Here is a 26,296-nt window from a genome sequence, read left to right as displayed (position 1 = left end):
TATAGTTGGTTATACCATGGCTAGTGTGGGTTATAGTTAGTTATGCCATGGTTAGTGTGGGTTATAGTTGGTTATGCCATGGTTAGTGTGGGTTATAGTTGGTTATGCCATGGTTAGTGTGGGTTATAGTTGTTTATACCATGGCTAGTGTGGGTTATAGTTGATTATACCATGGCTAGTGTGGGTTATAGTTGGTTATACCATGGTTAGTGTGGGTTATAGTTAGTTATACCATGGCTAGTGAGGGTGTTACGGCCATGGCCGATTGTGTCTTCTGTGGTTCCCTGTCTTGTGTCTCTTTGTGGTGCTGCACCTAAAGAGTCTTCTGTCCTTCGGCAACGCACCTCAGACGTTCAGAGAAGCTGTTCGTCAGCACCTCACTGTCCGGTGCCCTATGCTGCGCTCACCTCCTCCGGCTCTACCTGACACTGCCCTGCATCACAGCTGCACATCACACAACCACATCAGTGGCAGCAAGAAGACGCCATGAACATAAAAGACTTCTGGAGCAGATCATCAGGGAGCAACAGTACTGAGCTTCCTCTTCTCTGACCTGTTGACTCCTCAGCTCCTACGGGTGTTTGTTAATCAAATCAAAGATACTTTATTAATCCCAGAGGGAAATTAGAGTTTCAGTACACACAATTCAGAGATCAGACATGCATGGGCAAGACACATGACAAGAATTGGTGACTGTGGTCATTCGCAATCCTGAGTCGCGCTACCTTAATAGAGATAAGAGGGGTTACATGAGGATTGGTTCAGGTGGAGAGAAAAATATGCACTTCAGAGTTACCCTCCATCAGGAGGGCTGCTTTGCTCTGCAAAAAAATACCTCAAACATATATGCAACAGACTTCAGACAAAACAACATAAGTGTTCACCAGGTGGGGTGATGGGTTGGGACTATCCACACTTCAGTTCCTGCAGCCACGATAGAAGCAGCGCATGTCACCTCAGTCTGAACAGGGGGAGGAGCATTGAGGGTTGCATTGACCCTGGAACATTTCAGTGGCCTTCCCGCAGTCCCGCCCAGGCTGGGCAAGGAGACAGAGTTGAGTTGCCATAGCGACGGCACATTCCAGAGTTTTCGTTGGAGCCTTGCTGGCTCAAGGACGCCAGATTCCAATTAGAAATTGTTTTGGGGCCAGACAGAGATAATTTCCTCTCTGTCTTAAAGTTCCTTGGTCCTCAACCTCTCAAAATCCCAATAATGGACATTAATCTATCCCAATCCGTGCTGATTCGTCCACTCTCTCCTTGATGGCATCCATCTTTTGTGCCAATAATGAATCTCCGCCAAAGTCCCAAGCTTACAATTCATCTGGACAATTATGTGAGTCTGTGAATTCACAGCGCGGTGCAAACCATCTCTGAGCTCCGGGATCAGGCCAATATTCCTCGACAGCTCGTTAATTTTCCGGTAAGCCAGGTAGCCTCCAAGGCCAATGAGCAGGAAACCTGACACCAACACCATGAATATCCACACATCTTCAGAGTCCTCCACAGACAGCTGAGTTAAACAAATCAAGTTCCACTGTTTCCAGGAATCCATGATGTGTCCAACTGGGTCTGTCACGGCAGGGCATCCGGGAGCCCCTTCTCCTGTTCTCATCGTTGAAACATTTTTATCAATCGCGTTGAGAGACCAACTGACGAGATCCATTTAAGTGAATTTCAGTTTCCAGAAAAATACAGAAGCAGCCGTGCACCCAGCACACACAGACAGACAAAGGCCTTGAGGATAAGATATGGTGAACAGGAGGAAAAAAGCGTCTGCACCCTCCAAGAGTCGGGTGTCAGTCAGTGTTGTGTGTTCCCATTAAACAGACTCAAAGTAGTCTGATGTTTAAAGTGAGTTTAGTGTGGATAGTTAAATTACAGATAAGTGGCTTCAGACTCAGGAGTCTCGTGTTAATTAGAAGTATCAGTTTGGTTACAAGGTTTTGTGATTAAAAGACATTTTTTTTTCCTCCGAAAGTTGTTGAACCCTCATTTAATCTGTACATCTGCAGTGGTTTCTATTAGGAATGAATGCCTTGTAAATCGTACTCCAAGGGAAAATCACTGGTGCACCATTTTCAGGAAATGGTAGTGAGCCTCATACAGCTGAGCTTCAGATGACAGGATCTGGAGTCTTATTTCCTAATATGTGGACATCTCTCCTCTGATTGGCCAACAGCAACACGACTCTACCACTTCTACTAGCTGAGACGTTCTCTGCTGTTTCCTGGACTAAACCAACAACAGCCTTCCCCGTCGTGAGTCCAGATGGGTGAATCCATGAATGTTAGTGACAGTGTGACGTAGATCTCTCAGGATTTTCTAACCCTAGAGTTTCACCGTCTGGGGGATCACGTAGGTGTGGCGCTGGAATTTCAGCCGTTGTGCAGTGCCACGCCTGAGTCTATGTAGGGAGAACACTGCACTGCCAACTGATTGGCTGGTTCAAATTCAAGCCTGCCTTTAGGGGGAGTCTCCAATCGGCAGGTAGACTCAGGCAGCGGGGCTTCCCATAGAGGGCAACACCATCCTCTGCTGCCCGCAGATAAAAGGAAGTGGCGCCACCATCACCAGCGATCTCTGAGGATGGCTAGAGCTACTAGCTGTAACATGTCAGGTAAATAAATAATTTTTACTAAACTTTGTAAGAAAAGAACAAAAAATGGATTACGGACCAAAACACAGTAGGAACAAAAAGGGCTTCCTGCATGTGAGATTCATCTTCATTCTGGATACTGAGGAGTAAACATTTCCTCTGACTGAAGCCGTCTCTGTCTCTCTCACTGAGACTGCTGTGAGGAGCACACACACACACACACACACACACAGCAGTCTAGATGCAATATCAGCATCTCCGAAAGCAACACTGTCTTTGTTAATTAATTATTAATTAAGTAAAATTAAAGTCCCATTAGTTGTCACACACACTTATGTGTGTGTGTGATGTGAAGTGTGTTCTCTGCATGTGACCCATCCTCAGGGGGAGCGGTAAGCTGCAGACACAGCTGCGCTCAGGAACTATTTGGTGGTTTAATCCCCCAATCCAACCCCTAATGCTGAGTCTTAAGCAGGGAGGTGTTGGGTCTATTTTTTTAAAGTCTTTGGTATGACCTGACCAGGATGTGAACCCATGACCTCCCAGTCCCAGGGCGGACATTCATACCACTAGGACACTGAGCTGGTAGTTTAATAGCACCATGTACTTTTCCACTCATCTTTATCCCGCCCACGTTCTCAGAGATTCCAACGTTCCTGAAAAGTGTGTCCAAACAACACCCCCCCCCCCCCCCAGCCCGGGCAGGACCAGGCCAGATGTGGAAGTGGCATTGGCTCCCACTCTGTTATTGAAGTCATTTAAAAATTCTTTTATGTATTTATAAACACCTAAATGGTCGTGAGCTGTGCTATCTGTCTGACCTGCTGATGGCACACACCCCTTTGCAAACTTACGTCAGCTGATCGCAGTCTGCTGACGAAGCTTTGGTCCCAGATCTGCAAACTGATTCACTTACGGTCACTCACCTGCTTTGTGTTTGACCAAAATAGTTGATTTTTCTGCAAATGTTGTGTCTCGTATGGTTTATTTATCATTTAGCATGTGTTTTTACTGTACAGCACGTTGGTACACATTGTTTTTAATCAGTGCTTTATAAATAAACTGAATTTTTATTTTAATATCTATTAATACCAACACAACAAAGCATAAAAATGTGAAGTGGAGTGAAACTGTGCTGCAAATACACACACTTCAGATTTTAATTTACTTAGATTTTTGAAAACCATGTATCCATTTCATTCCACTTCACAATGTTGAGCTACTTTGTGTTGGTTTTTCACAGAGCATCTCAATAACAAACATTTACGTTCATGGTTGGAAGGTGTCATAATGTATAAAAGTTCAAGGAAAAGCAGCTGGTTGGCGAGGGAACCAGGCTGGTACTCAGGTTTGTGCAAATGTATATTTTGTCATGTTTCAAGGATAAAGTATAAACAGCAGATATACGGTCTATTCAGAGAGATTTAGGCCAAAAGGTAGCCTGGCCTGCCAGACTCGTCCTCTGTTTAATTCTGCAGTTTAATTCTCTGTGCAGAATAAAACAGAGGAGTCTGGCAGGCCAGGAATCCAATTGGTAGAGACAAACAAACAAACAAACAAAAAAAAAAAAGAATTTGCAGGAAGATGTGAATGTGATTCCTACATTCATGTAGTTTTAAAAATCTTATTAAGTAATTAAAATATTTAGAGTGCGTTACTCACACTGAATAACTCCTTACAAATGACATTTTGGGGCGTGGTTTCTGTACTCTGTGGAATGCATTTTAAAAGTAACCTTTTCAGCACTGCCTGATCTGGCCACAGTGAGTCTATCTATAATAAAAAACGCTAGTGCACATGTGTTTGATCACGGTTTTATTTCTGACATTTTACCAAATATTCAGCGTTTGAAGCCCAAGAAGCACCTGTTTCTAGGGGGTTTAAATAAATAGAAGAGCAACTTCTCAATGTGAAGGATAAATAAATACATTGGATTTGTCATCGGGTTTAGTTGTGTAAATCAGAATTAGCAAATCCTTTTTTTTTACTCAAACTGTTTGATATCCACAGTTGGTTGATATTTATACATAAAATGATCCGTTGATCCAACTCGGTGCTCTGTTAATAAACCTGCGCAGCTGCTTGTTAGCAGCTAACTGGTTACGCAGCACCGTCTTTAGGCAGCTAATCAAACATCGGACCAAAGCCTAAAAACACCCTAGATTACTTTTCCTTTTATGAAAATGAACGTTTCCCGCTGACTTCAGCGGACGGTGCTCGGTTGAACAACACTGATACGCGGATGTTACCGTTAAAGATTTAGTTTTGTTAGCAGCCGCATTTCCCATTTTTGGCCGAACTAGCTAAGGAGCTAACCGAAGATAGCCTGTTAGCGTCTGTTGATGGCGGAGCTGCGGAGCCGATTTTAAAGAAAGGTAAGTCAAAGTATCTGCGCTTTCATTGCAGGATTTTATACGTGAAGTCCAACTGTTTGTAGTAAAACATGTTTTATATCTGAAGCCAAAATATCTGCGGCTTAAATGTACTAATATGTAAACAGAGCTGTGATCTCTACAGGTTAAATACTGAAAATGTCTGCAATCTACAACGTAAGGATGTATTTGAGCCTGGAGAGGAATAATCAGACTGAAACCTGAAATAGTTAAGGGTTGTTTGTGCAATCACAAGTTGGATAACGCACTACCTATGTAAGTGTCGGGTTTTGAGATGGTGAGTTACTGGTTAGATCAGGGTTAGTTACAGGGTAGGGTTAGGCCTCATTGTTTGGTGGTTTCTGTCTCTATTAACAGGTAACAGTTGATTTATACAGAAGAGAAAAGGTAGAAAAACACTCAGAAACACTTTAAAATGCTCAAACATTTCAGAAAGTCTGTCTGAGGTAACATTTTAAATCATTTTCCATCTTTCAGGTTAGTGTTGAACCCACTCATTACTTTTCATCGTACTTTATTTTGATCGACATACATACTACGCTACCTGTCAAAAGATTTGGAACGCCCCAATTTTTCCAGTTTTTATTGGAAATGATGCAGTTTAATGTCACATTGCACGCTGAAATTAAAGCATGGTACAAATAAGCAATTGTAGTTAATAAAGAAATCATGGAATAAATCAGGTAGTCAGGTCGTGTTTCTTTAATCTTTGCCGGCTGGCCAAACTAAAATCTGTCCTGAACAAAAAAGATCTTCAGTCAGGTGTTCATGCTTTTGTACACGTCTGGACTATGCCAATTCTCTTTTATATGGTATTCCCTCCTCTTCAGTGGTACGCCTCCAATTGGTACAGAATGCTGCTGCAAGGTTTCTTACGTATACATATATATACATACATACATATATATATATATATATATATATATATATATATATGTGTATACATATGGTATCATACAATGAGCTAGCGGTTTCAGAACAATAGAAAATAAAACAGATTAAAGTGTTTAAAATAAACAGTTCCCAGAATAATGGTGCAAAATAGTGGCTGGTCGAGGTAGAATCTTCAAGTAAAAACAAATCACAAAGTAAAGCACACTACCAAATTGTAGTATGAAATACTATCTAAACTTTACAAAAAAATATGCAAACCAAACCTAACAGTAGATTCCACTCAGAAGTAAAATTTTGTTAGATTTAGATAAGTGAGGGAACGCATTTTGTAGCTAACAAGCTCCGTCGTTCTCTTGATCTGGAAGCAGTACGCTTAGCTTTAGCTTAGCATAAAACTATGTGAGTAAAAGGAAGGTTCTATGCTAGAATTGTGGTGGCAGTGGTGTACAAAGATGCCTGATTTTTGAAATGTTTAAATTGGTTTTTAAAAACAACTTTGGCCAACAGAGAACAAACTGAATATATCGCCCGGCCACTAATCAAAACAACAATACTCGACTACATGAGCAGAAGCAAAAACAGCGTAACAGAGAGGCTTGTTAGCATGGCTTCTCTTCTTCATCCACCTTTTCTTACAGAATATATCAGTGAGAGTGAAGCCGTCAAAGTTCAGGTCACGCGTGAACTAGAATGTCATGCCAAGGTAGCACAGCCACAGGTGTTTCAGAAACGCCTCCTACACCTGCTGTAGACCAAACAAGTCAGGGAGCTGCTAAAACGCCAAAGAAGAGTCTCAGGAGCTTTTTGAAGGGACCTGTTAGTGGCAAGACAGATGTAACTGCAGATGAACTTCTATGAATAGCCCACCAGTCAGTGTGATCCTGTTTTGTGATGGAAAGTTCACACTGCAAACTTTCCCAGCATCAGCAGATTAGCTAAGAAATACCTCTGCACTCCAGCAACCAGCTCTGCATCTGAAAGGTTGTTCGGCACAGTTGGAAGTTGCCAGCGGTCCTCCCTTAAGCCCACATCTGTAAACATGTTGGTGTGACAAAGAAAACTTCAAAGTTGAGATGTAGAGAACTTCCATGAGCAATAGTGTTATTTGTCCATGTTTTTTTTTCATTCAACAGTTGGCGCAGTTTTGTTATTTGACTTATTTATTTGGCACACTGCAGTTTTATGTAGAAAAGCAAGTCTTCTTAAATTTAGTGGATATTATACATGGTTTATGCTCAGGATGTGTCGGCTCATTTCCACTGTCCCTTGACTGTAGAGGACCTCTCTGGATTCTGGGCTTTAGTTTGAGCCTCTGATAGTTTTTTACTCCACACACTAGTTTAGGTGTTGAGCTCCATGCAACATCCCAGCTCCGTGCTGGACAGAGTGAACTGCTGGTTCAACTCCCCTAAGTCTGTGCTCCCACTGAAGAGCTGCTTTTTTTCTCTCATCCTCTGCATGGCGATAGCTGACTGACTTCAGTGGGAGTCACATAATCAGTCAACCCCCCTCATTTCCAGGATGACGTCCCATCAGAGAAACTCGGTCCAGATCCTGTCCAGCAGGGAGCGGGGGTCCCAGAACTTTGGCTCTCAGAGGCTCCTGCAGCTGCTGGTGGAGGAGAAGGTCCGCTGGATGAAATGGCAGAGTCAGGTGTGTTTGAAATGATTGTGCTATTAGTTATTAACAATAAATTGACATTTTCTGTTTCAGAAATGTTATTTTTTACATTTATTTGAATTCCATTTTTTGGTTATCTTTTACTCAGAGTAGTAAAAGCTTTATTTTGGCCTTTTTGGTCGTCACAGCATCACCTGTGACAAAGGATAGGAGCCGAAAAGGTCAAACTAGGAATGCACCGAAATGACAATTCTTGGCCAAAATGGAAAATGAGGAAACCAAAACCAAAACACCAGAAGAAATGATCATGTCAGTAATTAGAACCATATTATTTCTGGCTACGATGTGTACTAACCTCACTAAAGTCGAGACATTGCAGTAAATCAGTTACAAAACCATGAAAGTGTTCATGTAGCACTGACATAACAACAACACACAATATAAATTAAAACTAAAAATCAAACTTTTCACTTGAGCATACTCGTGTACATTAAATAATAAATGATAAATTAAAGTAATAATTATAAATGTGCAGGTTTATAAGACTTGCTGAGGACTGTAAAATGAACCCTTTATGCACCAAAGTTGCAATATTGCATTTAACGAGCCACAGCTGCAAATATCCTCACTCATGACGTTATTGCTTTACACCAGAAGATAGTGGGGATGTGTAACTTCAGTCGGAGTAACACTTCTGGGTGTTTCTATTGAAATAGTTGGATTTTATAGTTAGAAAACTTTGAGGTTTGAAACAAAGAAGAAAAGTTGTGTTTGTTTGTGTTTGTAACAGAAAGTGGAGCTCCCAGATAGCCCTCGCTCAACGTTCCTGCTGGCCTTCAGTCCTGACAGGTGAGACACACACACACACACACACACACACACACACACACACACACACACACACACACACACACACACACACACACACACACACATCATTTTGTTGCATTCTGAACTGGATTTTTTTATCCACACTTTCAGTAACACATATACGTGTCTAGTAGGGGTTGTATGAACTAGTCGACCTCACTGCTCTGTAGTGACTTTGTCATCGATTAGTCGCTGTCACGTGATAATAAGATGCAGTCCTCGGAAACGACAGCAGGTGACGAGCCCCTGCGCGTCGGGAGGCGGAGGCGACGCGCTGTGCCAGAGCGTCGGTACTGACACCCGCCATAAAATGGACATTTAAACAAATTGTGACCTTTTCCCTTTTGCAATTTAAACTTCCCCTCACTCCCATCCTAATCTTAACAGCTTGCGCATGCAAAGCTCTGATCGTTGACGCGCTCCAGACATCTGCGTCCTGAGCACGGTGTACCTGGTGGTTGCAACAAACAGACACCACTGAAGGTAATCAGAAGTGAGGAACAGAAAATGAAATAATTATTTTAATGTTTAGAGCAGCAGGAACTCTGAGAGGCTGCAGGCGCATCAGTGAGTGCGCAGGGGGAGAGGGCTGAAGCAGGATGCAGAAACTATCGTTGTTAAAAGAGACGTGTTTCACTTAGAAAATGTGGGTGGGCGCAATTTTAATTGTCAAAAACTCCAGCGAACCAACCCGCTTCAGGTGTATGACGTCATCAACGACTAGTCAAAGTCGACTCGATTTTCATTACTTGACTGTCGACTTTAAAAAAAATTAAGTCATGCAACCCCTAGTGTCTAGGGCTGAATCATTTTAGGAAAATATTGAATAGCAAAATTTTCTTGCAGAAATTGCGATTTCGGTTCAATTCACGATTTTCTGCAAACAAAGGTCCAACACTAGCCTGCCAAGCCATCCTGTAAATTAAGTGCTAGATTAAGTGAAAAGATGGTCTAGATTCTAATCTAGTACAATAAATCATTCACATTAATATTTAATATTTAATCATACAATAACAACAGTTAAAGCTATTAAGATTTTCCCCCATTATTATCTTTTTTTTAATGTTTGTGAAGCAACTTGTGCTTTTCATCTAGAGAGGAGCTTTATTGACCCTTTGCACCAATGTCACCTAATCACGTGGGTCCACCATGGTGGACGGCAAAAGCATGTAAACAGTGAGCGACACGAGTACTAAACAAAGGGAAAAGTAGAGCCTGAAATTGTTTTTGCGATCAAAACAAAAACAAACTCCTCCAGCATTCCTTCAACTAGTTCACGCCCAGTTCAGTTATCAGAGGACGTAGCGCATCTAGCGGGGGCTCATAGAGAGCGGTATGTTAACTAGCTTACCAACATTAGCTTACGTTCTCTGCAGCTGTTCACAGATGTTGCTGACTTTGCTTAAATTCACCCCTCTGGATTTATAACTTAATGTTGTAAACAGCGTTTCACTTTACACCAAAGCTGATTGTTAAAAAGTCCGGATCCCTACCAGATTCTGTTGCTGGTGGTGTCGCCGGGTTCAGCTGCTGCTCTCACACCAGAATGAGAAGATCTCTGAACGCCGACGCTCATATAATTAAATAACGTAATTTTAACACACGTAATCATACATCAGAGCTTTAATATTGTTAATAATTGTCTCGCTTTACACTACAGTGGACGGAGCGCGGCCTCAGTGGTGAAATATCCATCCATCAGGATTATCAATAACTAGCATAAACACATCACATTTATCCCTGTCCCTGTCTTCCTCGTGAAATAAATGAACGTTAATCTTACCCGGTAAAAACATGTTCGCTGCAAATCTGAGGGCTGCTAGTCCACTTGATTGATTGATCGCTGCAGTTCATCTCCGTCCTCAGTCTCCATCAAAGTCTCTCTCTCTCGCTCTCTCTCTCTCTCTCTCGCTCTCTCTCTCTCTCTCTCTCTCTCTCTCTCTCTCTCGCTCTCGCTCTCGCTCTCTCTCTCTCTAACACATTAACTTGTCTGTAACACATGTACATGTCTCAATGACATCACTAAATGTCCTTATTTAGTGTCTGTGGTTAGAATTCGGTCTGTAAATCGGAACCGCCAGCCTTTTGTTGGATGAAGCATCAAGACAATCATCTGTTTTGTCTCTGTTTGCAGGACTCTCATGGCCTCCACCCACGTCAACCACAACATTTATATAACAGAGGTGAAGACTGGCAAGTGCCTCCATTCTTTAGTGGGCCACCGTAGAACCCCCTGGTGTGTGACCTTTCACCCCACTATTCCTGGCTTGGTGGCCTCTGGGTGCCTTGATGGGGAGGTCCGGATCTGGGACCTGCATGTGAGTACGCCCTGGGGATTAATGGATCAGGGTCTACATCAAAATTCTTTGTATTATGGACAAAAACATTGTAATGAAATGTTGGCCCAAAATCTCACAATACATGGCCCTATTCATCCTTTCTGTTCCATCTAGTTCAGATTCTGATCTGATCTTGACTCTGGTCTGATTTTATCCTTAACCACTATTGTGCTTTTTCTTCAGGGTGGGAGTGAAAGCTGGTATACTGAGAGCAACGTGGCAATTGCTTCACTGGCCTTCCACCCAACTGCTCAGCTGCTGCTGATTGCGACCAACAATGAGCTGCACTTCTGGGATTGGAGCCGACCAGAACCCTTTGCTGTGGTGAAGACGGGCAGCGACACCGAGAGAGTCAGGTGGGCTCCATGATTTACAAATGAATGTTTTGTGTAAATGAGTTGAAATGGAAGCAGGTGGGTTTACTGACAGTGTGGCGTTGCTTTTAGGTTGGTGAGATTTGATCCTCTGGGTCACAACCTGCTCACAGCGATCGTGAACCCATCTAGTCAGCAGGTGAGTAGGCGGATCAGAACCCCTGATCCAGTCCTGGAACCAGTTTGAGTCATTCTCACAGTAAAAGGGATGAGCCAGATTTGGGTTGACACAGAAAAGAACCAGTTTAACGGACTCAGTGAGGTCTTGGTTCAGATTACAATCCTGGTTCTTGATCAGGTTCTGGTTCTGTGGTAGGGCTTTTTAGTGGTGGTTTGGTGCTGGAGCCAGAGCTAGTGCTGGTTCCATTTTCTACAGACAGATATATACACTGCCCGGCCGTAAAACGTCTCCACCTGGATGTAACTAAGCAGACAGGTAGGAGCCTCCTAGTGGATAATTACTGCAGGGCAATTGTCTTTTAGCTGCAACAAGTTATTTAAACCAACGGGTGCAACGAGCTGCTTCTCATTTCTTAAACAACAAAGTGGAACGACACATCTAGTGGTGGAAAAGATGTTAGTCTGTGTGAGAAGGGTCAGATCATGGGCATCAGGCAGAGCAACATCTAAGGAGATGCACAAACGACTAAAACTGGGTTCAGAACTGTCCGACGCTTTATTAAAACTGGTCTGATGAGTCCAGATTGACCCTGGTCCAGAGTGACGGTGCACCAGGGTAAGAAGAGAGGCAGATGAAGTGATGCACCCATCATGCCTTGTGCCTACTGTACAAGCCTGTGGGGGCAGTGCTATGATCTGGGCTTGCTGCATGTGCTCAGGTCTAGGTTCAGCTACAGGATGTGCTCCAAGAATGAGGTCAGCTGACTAGGGTTGTCACGGTAACCAATGTAGCGGTAAACCCCGGTAAAAAAGTTGACAGTAATAATAACCGTCTTGTTTTTTAAAATATATATTATCCCTCTGGATTACCGTGGCTGCGGTGTAGGCGCGGTGACCCTTACCAGCCACCGTATCATCAGCTGAAGTTGCCGGCGGCACATGTGCACTTTGTTGTTTACAACCAAAACTTAGCTCAGGACATTTATTATCCCTCAAAGGAGACAAAGTGGGAAGTACGGGCATTTTTTGGATATCTGAAGAATGCCGAGGGACAGTTGATAGAAGACGGCTATCCTGTTTGCAGCACGTGCAGAAAAAGTGTCTGTGAAAGGCAGCAACGCTTCAAATCTCATGACACATCTGCGTGACCATCACCCACAACTCTACAGTCAACGCAAGGCAAGCTAACGTTAGCGTTTTAGCTAAAATGCGTGATCCAAGGATTTGGGTTGAGGGAGAATGCAACGAGTCGCTATATAAAGCAGCCGCAGCGCCGCTACCTGCATATAAACCGTGCCGCGGACACCGCCATGGTGAAATGACGCTATGCATTACGGGGCTCCCAGGGGCAGATAGAGTTGGTCTCTCTCTGAGAATAATTATGAATTTAACAACGATTACTGCCTGATGACATTTTCCCACATCTGCAAAGCTCACTGGAAGAACACAAACCGAGGACGATATTTTCCTGATATAGGGTTTATTACTCAAGTAAGGGTAAAAAAGTATCTGGGCTACTTGAGTACTGAGTATCATCTGATCTAATATTTTTAAAATGATGACATCAAACAGACAAAAAATAAGAAGTTATGGGCAAATATTGGTATTTTAAAGACTAAAGGGAAAAAATGTAAACAAATAAACAACATAATTACAAAATAACACATTTTAGGCAACATTTAGCTACAAACTGAGGACAATATTTTCCTGATATACAGGGTTTATTTAGTTGTCTGGAAATGTAACACGTTTAAAAAAATACCACGATAATACCGAAAACTGTGGTAATTTTGGTCACAATAACCATGAGGTTAAATTTTCACACCGTGACAACCCTACAGCTGACTACCTGAATATCCTGAATGACCAGGTTATTCCATCTTCCCTGATGGCACGAGCATATTCCAAGGTGACAATGCCAGGATTCATCGGGTCAGAAAGCGAAAGAATGGTTCAGGGAGCATGAGACATCATTTTCACACCAGAGTCCAGACCTTAACCCCATCTATGGGATGCGCTGGAGAAGGCTTTGTGCAGCGGTCAGACTACCATCATCAGTGCAAGATCTTGGTGAGACATTAAAGCAACATGGATGGAGACAAACCTGGTGAAGCTTATGGAAAACAACGCTACAGCAAGTGTGTGTTGTAATAAAAGCTAAAGGAGGCACAACCAGATATTAGTGTGTGAGCTTTTATTTGGCCAGGCAGTGTATGTAAAATACCAAAATGACCCTGTCAATAAGTTTGCCCACCCCAGTGCCTAATAGCTTGTATCACCCTGTTTAGCATCAGTGACAGCTTGGAGTCTTTTGTGGTCGTTGTGGAGTTGGTTCTCTTTTTCTTGGCAAAAAGCCTCCAGTTCCTATAAATGCATGGTCCGTCTGCATGAACAGCACATTTGAGCTCTCCCCATGTGCAGCTTTTGGGCTGATGAGCGCACATTCTCCTTAGGGATGCATCGATACGATACTGGTGTCGTTATCGGTGCTGATACCAATACAGATACCAGTATCGGTATCGGTAAAAGTTAGCCAATACCAGTAACCGATACCAATGCAGTTGCTTGAAAATGGCTTCACTGTAACTTGTCATTTCTGTTCACCTAATATTTTAGTTTTGTGATGATTTCTATTCATATATTTTACTTTTTATCTACCTCACAGTCTTTTCCTATTGACAGCAGAGAAGAAAATAATATCTGTATTCCAAATCATTGCATTTTTTATGTGGTGGAAGTATCAGTATTGGTAATCGGTTTTGGCGAGTACTCAGATCCAAGTATCGGTATTGTATCGGTTTGGAAAAAAGTGGTATCGTTGCATCCCTAATTCTCCTCCAGTATTTTTTTTAAATGAATGCTGCTGACTGTCTTCAACATTGACCAGGTTTCCAGAGCCTTGTTAACTCACACATCCCCAAAACATCAGCCAACCGCCTCCATGTTTCACAGAAGGAATGGAGCACTTTTCATCATAGGCCTTGTTCACTCCTCCCTAACGTTTATGGTTGTGGCCTCAACGTTTTGGTCTCTTCGCTCCAAATAATTTAATTTGATAATTTAATAACAGCTGAACTAGGCTTGCAATGATTAACTGGTTTGACTATTAACCACGGTGTGAAACGCTGTGGTTAACCCACCGTAAACGCGTCTCCAACACCGCAAAAAAAAAAAAAGCACATTAGTGGACCAAAGTGAAAGTGAACAAACGCACGTTTCCTACCTCCACACACGCATTCGGCTGTCCAACGGGGCAGCCATGTTGATATAGCCTTGTGCCCGTGCATCACAAAGTATCGCGTGAGTTCGTGTTCGTAGGATTACAATGTTTCAGACTTCGACTGAGAGTGAGGGAAGTTAACCAGCGATGCATAAGAATTATAAAGTTTACTGCATCAACTAAATAACCGGGTTACACTCTCCCCCCTTAGTTCATGCACGTCCCTGTGGCTTGGTGACCGTTATAAAATGATTTTAATTCTATTTTCCTTAACTAAATGATTGTACATGGCAAAGTATGAATGAAATGATGGTTATACAGAAAACAGATGATGAATGGAAGCTAGATGTTTTAGCAGAGCCTTGTGAGTATCTGAGAGAGCTTGTGAAGTCTGGGTTGTAAAATCAATTTGGCTGTATGGTTTGATAAGCTAGACTTTATTTAGTATAACACTAAGTGTGCAGAGTCTACGATATCCTTGTATGTCGCTCCCAGCGGTCCGGAGGAAAGGCAGCCCGAGTGACGTCAAGACCGCGAGAACCCAAAGAGTCGTAGTTCACTGGCCATGAGATGCAACCAGGACCTGGAGGTTGGATGTCTGTCTGAGGTGTTGGGTGTCTAAAATCACTCGCAGGCGTTGCAGAGAGGCTTTGACCTTGAGGTCAAAAGGATGGTCTCAAAATGCTTGTTCACTCGACTGGCCTCATTGAGTGAACGGCGAAGACTGACTAGATCAGGAAGTGATTCCTGTTTTTATCAACTTTGTTTATAAATTTGGCAAATCAGAATTTGACACGCTTAAAGGGCGTGGCCAAAATAGCTCAGAAATCACACCTTCCCTCAGATCCTCAGAGAGGTGAACTCTCAGTGTGAAGCGGAAATGTTTTAAACAGTTATATGAAGTGAATGTTAAAACCTTAATATTAATCTTATGATGTATGAGTATATTGATGGATTAACTGGTTAAATCAGCATATACTGGTTTGGTGTAGTTTAAGGTCTGACATGAATCATTGCAGGAAAAATATCCATTTTAACACATCATTGATTAATGTACATATTATGCACTTACTTTGGGATTTAACAATAGATGATTATATGACACTTATGCAATTATAAAGTTTAAAAATGTCATTTATGATTCAAGGAAGAGGAACTTTATTCAGAGAGAGGGTGCAGAAAGTCTGTCTTCTGCATGACTTTTGTTCCAGCCAAGAAAAGGAAGGCACTTATTATGGCTAACTTATTTGGTTGCACGTAGTAGATTCTCGTTTTTCTTGTTTGGAGTCGAGACAGATGTGATGTGTCCCTGGATGTGTGATGCAGTTTGTGTTTGCAAATGAAAAAGTTAATTTCTGGTCCTTTTGATGAAAATACTTGACCTTTAGGTACGCTACACTCATGACCTCAGATGGGCCCCAACTCTATAAACTTCTAAATCAAAACTGAAAACCTTCATGTTTTCATCAGCCTTTGAATAAATGTTCTTATGCTGCACCTTCTGCACTGTATTTGCTCACCCTTTAACTTTAACTTGGTCGTCGTCGTCTTCCTCCGCTTATCCGGGTCCGGGTCGCGGGGGCAGCATCCCAACTAGGGAGCTCCAGACCATCCTCTCCCCGGCCTTCTCCACCAGCTCCTCCGGCAGGACCCCAAGGCGTTTCCGGACCAGATTGGAGATGTAACCTCTCCAACGTGTCCTGGGTCTACCCGGGGGCCTCCTGCCGGCAGGACATGCCCGAAACACCTCCCCGGGGAGGCGTCCAGGAGGCATCCTGATCAGATGCCCAAACCACCTCAACTGGCTCCTTTCGATCCGGAGGAGCAGCGGTTCTACTCCGAGTCCCTCCCGAATGTCCGAGCTCCTCACCCTACCTCTAAGGCTGAGCCCGGCCACCCTACGGAGGAAACTCATTTCGGCCGCTTGTATCCGCGATCTTGTTCTTTTGGTCATTACCCAAAGCTCATGGCCATAGGTGAGGATTGGGACATAGATCGACCGGTAAATCAAGAGCCTGGCTTTCTTGCTCAGCTCCCTCTTCACCACGACAGATCGGCTCAGCGTCCGCATCACTGCAGACGCCGAACCAATCCGCCTGTCGATCTCCCGATCCCTCCTACCCTCACTCGTGAACAAGACCCCGAGATACTTAAACTCCTCCACTTGAGGTAGGATGTCTCCCCCAATCCGGAGTTGGCAAGCCACCCTTTTCCGGTCGAGAACCATGGTCTCAGATTTGGAGGTGCTGATCCTCATCCCAGCCGCTTCACACTCGGCCGCGAATCTACCCAGCAAGAGCTGAAAGTCAGAGCTGGATGAAGCTAGGAGGACCACATCATCCGCAAAAAGCAGAGACGAGATTCTCCTGCCACCAAACTCGACACACTCCACCCCACGGCTGCGCCTAGAAATTCTGTCCATAATGGTAATGAACAGAACTGGTGACAAAGGGCAGCCCTGGCGGAGTCCAACCCTCACCGGGAACAGGTCCGACTTACTACCGGCTATGCGGACCAAACTCACGCTCCTCTGGTAAAGGGACTGAATGGCCCTTAACGGAAAGCCACCCACCCCGTACTCCTGGAGCGTCCCCCACAGGGTGCCCCTGGGGACACGGTCATAAGCCTTCTCCAAATCCACAAAACACATGTGGATTGGTTGGGCAAACTCCCATGCCTCCTCCATCACCCTTGCAAGGGTATAGAGCTGGTCCACAGTTCCACGGCCAGGCCGAAAACCACATTGCTCCTCCTCAATCTGAGATTCAACTATCGATCGGACCCTCCTCTCCAGTACCTTGGAGTAGACCTTTCCAGGGAGGCTGAGGAGTGCGATCCCCCTATAGTTGGAACACACCCTCAGGTCACCCTTCTTAAAGATGGGGACCACCACCCCGGTCTGCCACTCCACAGGAACTGCCCCCGATGACCACGCAATGTTGCAGAGATGTGTCAACCATGACAGCCCTACAACATCCATTGCCTTGAGATACCCAGGACGAACCTCATCTGCCCCCGGGGCTCCACCGCTGTGTAGTTGTTTGACTACCTCAGCAACTTCTGCCCCCGAGATTGGACAGTCCATCCCCAGGTCTCCCAGCTCTGGTTCCTCCTTGGAATGCGCATAGGTGGGATTGAGGAGCTCCTCAAAATATTCCTTCCAGCGTCTGACTATAGCCCCAGTTGACGTCAGCATCTCCCCATCCCCACTGTAAACAGTGTGAGCGAGTTGCTGCCTTCCTCTCCTGAGGCGCCGGACATTTTGCCAGAACCTCTTTGGAGCCGATCGATAGTCTTTCTCCATGGCCTCACCAAACTCCTCCCACGCCCGAGATTTTGCCTCAGCAACTGCCACTGCTGCACCCCGCTTGGCTATCCGGTACCTGTCTGCTGCCTCCGGAGACCCACAGACCAGCCTCGCCCTGTAGGCCTCCTTCTTCAGTCTGACGGCTCCCCGAACCTCTGGTGTCCACCAACAGGTACGGGGGTTACCACCACGACTGGCACCGGCCACCTTGTGACCACAGCTAGCAACAGCCGCCTCAACAATTGCAGAGTGGAACAAGGCCCACTCGGAGTCAATGTCCCCCACTGCTCTCGGGACGCGGTCAAAGCTCTGCCGGAGGTGGGAGTTGAAGACCGTCTTTAACAGGTTCTTCTGCCAGGCGGTCCTAGCAGACCCTAACTATGCATTTGGGTTTAACTTTAACTTGGTTTCTTTTTAATTTTTAAATTGTATTTTCTGTCACGTTGATTTTAATGTTCTTGATAGTCTTGCACACACTCCTGAGCCTCCCTGGTAAGGCCTATTCAGGGGTTCTGGAGAGGAGGGTCCATAGGATATTTGAACCTTGGATTCAGGAGGAGCAATGTTGTTTTCGTCCTACCCTTAGGGTGTCCTGGAGGGTGCGTGGGCATTATCCCAACAAATCTACATGTGTTTTGTGGATTTAGAGAAGGCATTAGACCGCGTACCCCAGGCGGCCCTGTGGGGGTACTCCGGGGGTATAGGATACCAGGCTCTCTGATGCAGGCTGTTAGGTCCCTGTATGACCGGTGTCAGAGCTTGGTCTGCATTGCCAACAGTAAATCGAGCTCGTTTCCGGTGAGAGTTGGACTCCGCCAAGTCTGCCCTTTGTCACAGATTCTGTTCATAACTTTTATGGACAGGATTTCTAGGAGCAGCCAAGGTGTTGAGGGGATCTATTATGGCGGCCTGAGGATCGGATCACAACTTTTTTTTTCCTGCCAGCTCTGCAGATAGACGATCATCTTCTGAGTTTCTCTGTTAGCAGCTTTGGGAGTCTTAAAATAATCCCTCACAGCAGACTTGAAGCACTTCCTAGGTGGAAACGGAGCGGTCCTGGTGGTTGTTCACGGTGGTTCTGAAAGCATGCATTTGTTCAGTTTCACTTTCACGTTGGTCCGCTAATATCTGTTTTTTTGTTAGCGGGGTTGGAGACGTTTTTACGGTGGGTTAACCACAGTGTTTCACATCATCTAAAAATATATAAGATATGTGTAAAAATATTTACTGACAAATTACACTAAAGGGTTGAAAGATGGTCTGGCAACGCTCCATTAATGGTTCTCTGTCATGGGGCGGGTTCTACCGTTGTCTTTCAAACGATCTCTGCATGCTACTGGACAATGAACAATGTGACGTACTCAACATAACGGATGTTGGTAAACGAGGCAGTCCGCTGTTGAAAAAGACGAAAATACACCTTTTTTCTTAAAAATTTTACTTAAATACATCTATCTGCTCCTGATTTTAATAAAGCCCAAGTCCTAATAGTCCAAAATGGACTGGTTGATGGTGGTGATTAATGTGGTGATAGCTGATGTAAAAACCGTTTTAAATGAGCTGTTGCCATCTTGTTCCACTCCTTTGCATCATCCCGCCCGCCAGAATAGAGGGCCCTGATTGGCCCACAAAGCCGATAGAGCACTGTGATTGGCCAGCTGTAATGCTGCTAGGGGCTACAGAAGTTAAAGTGGAGCGTTCCTAGACCAAATTTTGCAAAGCAAGAATTTGGTCTAGCTCATTAGGCTAGTTGAAAGGGATTCTGAGCAAGAATCTGGCTCAACAAGGAGATGGATTAAGGTTATATTCCGGTTTGAAACCAGAAAACCAAAGAAACTAGGATAGGTCAGGCTCTGGCACCAAGCTAGCACTGAAACCAGCTCGGTTGAAAATCCCTAGTCCTGGTTTTCATTCTGGTTCTGGTTCTGTGTTCCAGAATGAGGAGGAGTCTGAGGTTCCCATGGACAGCGTGGAGATGCCACACTTCCGACAGCGCTCCTTCCTGCCTTCCCAGCCAGTCCGCAGAACTCCCATCCTTCATAACTTTCTCCACATCTTGTCGTCTCGTGCGCCGAGTTCTCAGAGCGGAGGCGAGCATCCGCGGGCTCTTGGTGAAAACACAGGTAGTATTGGAGAATCTCCCAGTATGCCTCTTGCCCATTACCCTGGCTCTGAGCATGGGCCCTCATACCCTGGTTGCACTCAGCACCTGGGTATGCTGTGCCTGTGCAGTCGCTGCTCCGTCAGCCGTAACCCTTCTCTGGCTGCTGGTGCTTCCACATTAACTCCGTCTGACTCCATGGTATCGTCCGATGTTCCAACGCTCTCCACAGCTTCCACCTTTTCCTCGGCCCGTACGGAACCCAGACAACCATCAGAACGCCCCTCAGCTTTCACCTCAGTCTATTACAGCGCCAGCACCTCTCTCAATTCCGTCATTCCAAGTGCGCTTGACTCACATCCTGCGCCCAGGCCCGGACCTGAATGGACCAGAAGCCTGCTGAGCATGAGGGACAGTGGGGTAAATCCAGCCATGCTGCCTCCCAGGACCTCCTCATCATCCTCAGTCAGTCTTCTGTCAGTTCTTCGTCAACAGGATGGCTCCTCTCACTCTCCCGTTTACACCTCTGCTACCGAGGGTCGAGGTTTCCCCCAACAAGGAGAGTCTGGGACCAGAGATGCTGCTGGCACGAGCAGTGGCCATCACCCCTTCTGGGACGGCTCGCGCAGCAACTCGGCGTCTTTCCGCAATGTGCTGCAGTGCAACCTGAGCCGGTACTTCCTGGAGATAGACCGCACTAACATCGACCCAACACTAGGGGGCAGCCTGGCAGACGGCAGCCAGGAGCCCAGCCAAGAGTTGCTGAACAACAACATGGACCCAGGCAGACCGAGTCAATCTTCTTCCACTTCCTCTCCAACTATCATCCATTACCAGCCTCCTCTCCCTCCTCCTCCCTCTGCCTCCCACAGCCTGGAGAACAACGCTCCTCCTCCTGCCTCCCGAGGCCACCTGAACCGCTGCCGAGCCTGCCACAACCTCCTGACCTTCAATCATGACTCCCAGCGCTGGGAGCGCACCAATCAGGCCTCCTCCACCTCTGCTTCTGTTCCAGAGCCGCCCTCCTCCTCCTCCTCCTTTCCTTCATCTGCATCTTCTTGGCAGCCGGAGGAAACGAGGAGGACACTGGAAGCTCAAAACCAGGATCTGAGGGTGTCTACAGAGCCCAGCGAGCAAACGCCCCCACCACCTCCTTCTCTTCCTCCTCCAATAGGAGGAGCAGGAACTGTGGCCTTCCCCATAGCCCCACCCCCAAGCCAGTCTGGCGAGCAGACAGTGGGCTTGGTGTACAACCAGGACACCGCACAGTGGGAAAGGGTGTACCGGCAGGCTGCTACTAGCCGATCTATTGAGACCCCCGAGGCCTTAAGCCAAGAAATGCCTGTTGACCCCCCTGATGAGGACTCCTTGAGGAGGTACTTCTCTTCCACTTCCTGTTTCGCTTAATCAGCTTCTACCTCTTTTCCAATAATTGTGTTTTCTTGCAGGCGACTGTTGGAATCGTCTCTCTTATCCTTGTCTCGCTACGACATGTCCGGATCAAGAGACCACCCCATTTATCCCGACCCAGCCAGGTAGGCCTTCATCCCCTGAGAGTGACAGGTCTTCATCATAATTTAACCGAACCCTGATTTTATTCCACAGTAATAATAACTAATAAATAAGCCCACTTGTATGGCGGTTTTCGGAATCAGAGACTCCAAACCACTTCACACTACACTGAATCATTCACCCATTCATACACTGATGGTGATGAGCTACATTGTAGCCACAGCTGCCCTGGGGCACCCTGACAGAAGTCAGACTGCCGTACACAGACATCACTGGTTCCTCTGACCACTACCAACACACAAGTTGGTATAAGTGTCTTTCCCAAGGACATGACTGGCCTGAGCAGGATGCAAACCTGCAACCCTCTGGTTAGGGGGTGGTCACTTAACTCCTCTGTTACTGTCAACCCCACCAATCAGCTGACTTTTAAAGAGGTCCATCCCTCATTTTAACCCTCTGGAGGCAGGCATTGCAGATGTGCAACGTTAAAACCTACCTACCTTGTTACTCCACGTACGTATTTCATGAGCATTTTTAACTCAGAAGTACCCCTGAAGGACTTCGTTGTTCGTCCTTTTATCAAAACTTATTTAGAGCCTGAGAGGGTTAATACATTTGCAGTGATCTCTAGTAATGGTAAATGGCCTGTATTTGATATAGCATCTTCTAGAGTCCTAGAACCCCCCAAGGTGGTTTACAACACAGTCATTCACCCATTCACTCAAACATTCATACTCTGGTGGTGAAGAGCTACGAAGTAGCCACAGCTGTCCTGTGGCGCACTGACAGAGGTGAGGCTGCCGAGCACTGGCACTACCGGTCCCTCCGACCAGGTACTAGGAAGGAGTGCCTTGTAAGTCGTACTCTGGTTGATTGGGGGGGGGGGGAGCCAGCCTGTTTCAGGATCTAGAAGTGAGCCTGATCAGAGCTGTGCTTCAGATGACAGGTTTTGGAGTCTTATTTGCTGATATTTGAACATCTTTCCTCTGATTGGCCAACAGCAACACAACTCTGCCACTGACTGTTTGCTCTGCAAACAACACAAGCCTGGAGGAGTTCTGCTGTGTGTTGGAGTTGCTAATGCTAACAGTTATTTTCATGTTCAGCCTGCATGACAAACTCGGTGACCAATTATAATCAGAAAAAGTCATTTAAAAATGATTTCTCTGTGAAGGACTTCTTTAATGAATTGTAAAAAGTCTGGCATTAGTCCAATCCGCTGGTATGCTCCATCTCCTCCCCCTTGTTTAAATCTGCTGCTGTGACCAAAATATAAGGCCTGAGATGTTCATCTTCGCTTTGCAGACTTTCTCCTGCAGCCTACTACGCTCAGAGGATGATTCAATATCTGTCGAGGCGAGACAGCATTCGCCAGCGCTCGCTGCGGTACCAACAGAACCGCCTGAGGGCCATGTCCACATCCTCCGATAGCCCGATAAGCAACCCGACCAATTCCATAGACAACAGTGATGTGGACTTTGAGGAAGTGGAGTAAGTCCTTCATCACACAGCAGGATCGATGAGTCATATTGGGTATTCAAGAGTAGAGATGGTGGTGATGATGATGATGGTGGTGGTGGTGATGATGATGATGATGATGACGATGTTGATGGTGGTGATGATGGTAGTGGTGTTGGTGATGATGGTGGTGATGATGACTATTGGTGGTGATGGTAATGATGGTGGTGGTGGTGGTGGTGATGATGATGATGGTGGTGGTGGTGATGATGATGATGATGGTGGTGATGATGATGATGATGGTGGTGGTGGTGGTGATGATGGTGATCTTAGTGGTGATGATGATGATGAGGATGGTGGTGGTGGTGATGATGATGATGATGGTGGTGATGATGATGATGGTGGTGGTGGTGGTGGTGGTGATGATGGTGATCTTAGTGGTGATGATGATGATGAGGATGGTGGTCATGGTGATGATGATGATAATGGAAGTGATAGTGGTGATGGTGATGATGATGATAATGGAAGTGATAGTGGTGATGGTGATGATGATGATGAGGATGGTGGTGGTGGTGATGATGATGATGATGGTGGTGATGATGATGATGATGGTGGTGGTGGTGGTGGTGGTGATGATGGTGATCTTAGTGGTGATGATGATGATGAGGATGGTGATGATGGTGGTGGTGATGATGATGGTGGTGATGGTGATGATGATGGTGGTGATGGTCATGATGATGATGATGGTGGTGGTGATGATGATGGTGGTGGTGGTGATGATGGTGATCGTGGTGGTGATGATGATGATGAGGATGGCGGTCATGGTGATTATGATGATGATAGTGATAGTGGTAGTGGTGATGATGATGGTGGTGGTGGTGATGATGATGATGATGATGGTGGTGGTGGTCCCTGATCTCATTGATGAGACTTGTCCTCTTTGGGAGATAAAACTTCACAGTGTGTTAGTGCAGGAGTCTGTGTCCAGAGAGTAAGCCACTTCAAGGTGCATGGCTCAGCTAGTCATGCTAGTGTATTCCTGACAGGAATTTCCTGTATATTATTTTATGATTCTGTGTCCTCTTTTTTTATGTCAATTGGTCCAAAATAATCCACGCCGATGTTTGTAAATGTTGGTACTACTGTTTCCTCTGGCAGATCTGCCATTTGTTGATTGCAAAAGAAACATTTTGCTGTGACCCTTTTTGCAACTGAAATGCCATTTGTCATCTAAAGCATTCGCCTTACCTCGGTTTCACACTGAAAGCATCAGCAGCGTGGAACGGCAGCTGAACGTCACGGCTTCAAATACTATGGACTGTTTCAAACCAGCAGCGACGCGGCAATTTCCAGGCGCATCCCAGAAGCGGCACGCTGCGCCGCTAAAGATAGGATCGGGTTGTAATTTTTCCGTGAGCCGCTTCTGGGATGCATCAATTTCCACAGTTAACATAGGGCTAGACAGGAAATCACATGCTGTTTCGGTGTAAAATCCCTGGTAATTTTCAAAACAAAAGTACTGCAGCGATGCAGTTTCTAAAGCTTGGTTTATGCTTGACTCATTCACTTTCCGCGCGGTGATGCGGCTCGCGGATGGAACGTGCTTCACAACTCGCAGAGTTTATGGTTCATGCGGCTCGTCTCTGCGGTGAGCCAATATTCTCCCAAACTGAACGGGGCAGCATGGAGCTCCACAGCATGCATCCAACACTACACCATAGTAGAAGTAGAAATTACTGTTTACAACATGGCATTCCAGCATTTTTAACAGCATCCTCGTCTTTTCCGACAGTCCGAGCTACTTCTCTCCAAGAATTATTAACAACATGTTGATCACGGTGATCTCTGAGAGCTGAATCATACAAATGTCTGTATTTACGAACCTCTGCCATACTAGTTCTTGCCGGTCCGCCATGTTTTTCCGTGTCCGACCGTCCGCGTGGTTAGAAATTTTCCTAGGTGCGCGTTGCAGAAATTTTGGGCCGTGCGGAGGCGCGGTGGAGGGGCGTGGTTGTTAAAATGATGCATTTTCGCTGCGCAGAGCCGTGTGGACCTCGCGGACGCGTCGAGCATAAACCAACCTTTATACATGAGGCATACGTGTGACCCAACGGCTTATTCACTCACAGCATCATTCCACAAGTGCAGCGATGTATTTTCATGGCTTTAATCCTGGCAGTGGAGAGGAACAACATCATATATGACATCACACAGCGATATCAAACGTGATTTCTTTCTTTTTGGTTTAATGGCGGATTGCATAAACCGTGACCTGAAGTCTCGAGGGATCGTGTGATCTCGCGAGTTCAGCGAAGAGCACGGTGAGGAAGCCGCGCCTCTGCCAAGACTCTCCCGGTGTGAAAAGGACCGCTTTGAAGTTCACGAATAAACCATTCCGCTGTCGTTTCACGCCGCTGATGCTTCCAGTGTGAAACCAGGGTTACTGTTGACAGGACATGGTTTCTTCCTCCATGCCTGAGCTGCAGGTGGTAATTATGGACGATAACCTTGGATATGTGCTGATCTTTAGCCAAAATGAGTGGAAGTTTCAATTTTTCATGGATAGCTGCTGTGCTCGACTGGCCCCCAACATGTAACAGTCCTTCCTGTGGGACAAGGTTCAGTTTGTAGTTCTGAAAGCTTTTGTGTATGTCTGGATTACTGGATGGTAATGCAGTAACCTTGTTAGGGAATCTTTGGTATGACAAAAAGAAACTATGGCTGTCTCAGCCTTTGTGAGGTCCTCCATAGTAACGCTTTGGTTTGCCAGAGTCTTTGAGAGCTTGCGTTTCTTTTTTCGCATCCAGTTTCTGTGTTGCGTTAGTGCCAGCTGCTATTCTTCTGTGTCCTTTTACTTAGTTTGAGAAACTATCTATGAACGCTGACACAACAGATCTTGGGTCAATCAGGAGCACTACCAAATGGCAGCTTTGACCATCACATGATCACCTTGTTTGAAATTTCAATTTTGGTCTAAAATGTTAGATAGCTCAGCCCTACCATTTAAAGTACTTAGAATTATGATACACATTTTCTTCCATACACCACCCAAACCCTATATGAGGAAGCTTTAGTCAGTCATTCATTTATTTGATGCTTGTTCTGTGACCCCTGAGAAGACAGGAAGTGTCCCATAAACGTTATTCTGTTATGTTTTTGTTGTCAGTGATAACGGCGAACGAGCGAGACACCGGACGCCTCGAAACGCCAGGATGTCCGCACCCTCACTGGGCCGCTTCGTCCCTCGGTGAGTCTGGTCTCAGATCAGTGATTCTGCAGCAGCCTGTCCACCTTTGTCTGGATTTCTGTCTCTGATCTGCTTTTCTGTTTTCTTCACCGTGTTCTGCAGACGTTTTCTCCTCCCAGAGTATCTGCCCTACGCTGGAATCTTTCATGAGCGAGGGCAGCCAGGGCTCGCCACACACTCCTCTGTCAACAGAGTGCTTGCTGGTAAACACACACACCCTTTGGGTTAAATTAAAGGAAGAT

At 45.5% G+C, this 26,296-nt stretch overlaps 1 protein-coding gene across 5 annotated transcripts in view; it reads left to right on the top strand.

Moving 5' to 3' along the window:
* Positions 1-4,745: 4,745 nt before the first annotated feature.
* Positions 4,746-26,296, top strand: part of ambra1b (autophagy/beclin-1 regulator 1b) — a 36,867-nt gene continuing 15,316 nt past the window's right edge. For 2 of the 5 annotated variants that reach the window (XM_054733326.2, XM_015965083.3), the window contains exons 1-11: positions 4,746-4,974; positions 7,355-7,539; positions 8,297-8,355; positions 10,511-10,694; positions 10,899-11,071; positions 11,162-11,228; positions 19,673-21,213; positions 21,286-21,372; positions 22,655-22,840; positions 25,974-26,054; positions 26,157-26,257. In XM_054733326.2, coding sequence (XP_054589301.2) covers positions 7,408-7,539; positions 8,297-8,355; positions 10,511-10,694; positions 10,899-11,071; positions 11,162-11,228; positions 19,673-21,213; positions 21,286-21,372; positions 22,655-22,840; positions 25,974-26,054; positions 26,157-26,257 — 2,611 coding nt within the window. In that variant the 5' untranslated portion in view covers positions 4,746-4,974; positions 7,355-7,407. The remainder of the gene's footprint in view (positions 4,975-7,354; positions 7,540-8,296; positions 8,356-10,510; positions 10,695-10,898; positions 11,072-11,161; positions 11,229-19,672; positions 21,214-21,285; positions 21,373-22,654; positions 22,841-25,973; positions 26,055-26,156; positions 26,258-26,296) is intronic. The other 3 variants (XM_070550479.1, XM_070550478.1, XM_054733328.2) reach the window with 3 other exon arrangements.

This window comes from Nothobranchius furzeri, chromosome 4 (assembly GCF_043380555.1).
Source record: "Nothobranchius furzeri strain GRZ-AD chromosome 4, NfurGRZ-RIMD1, whole genome shotgun sequence".
Classification (NCBI taxonomy): Eukaryota; Metazoa; Chordata; class Actinopteri; order Cyprinodontiformes; family Nothobranchiidae; genus Nothobranchius; species Nothobranchius furzeri.
Note: the sequence above shows the minus strand (reverse complement) of the source record. Positions and strands in the feature narration are given on the sequence as shown.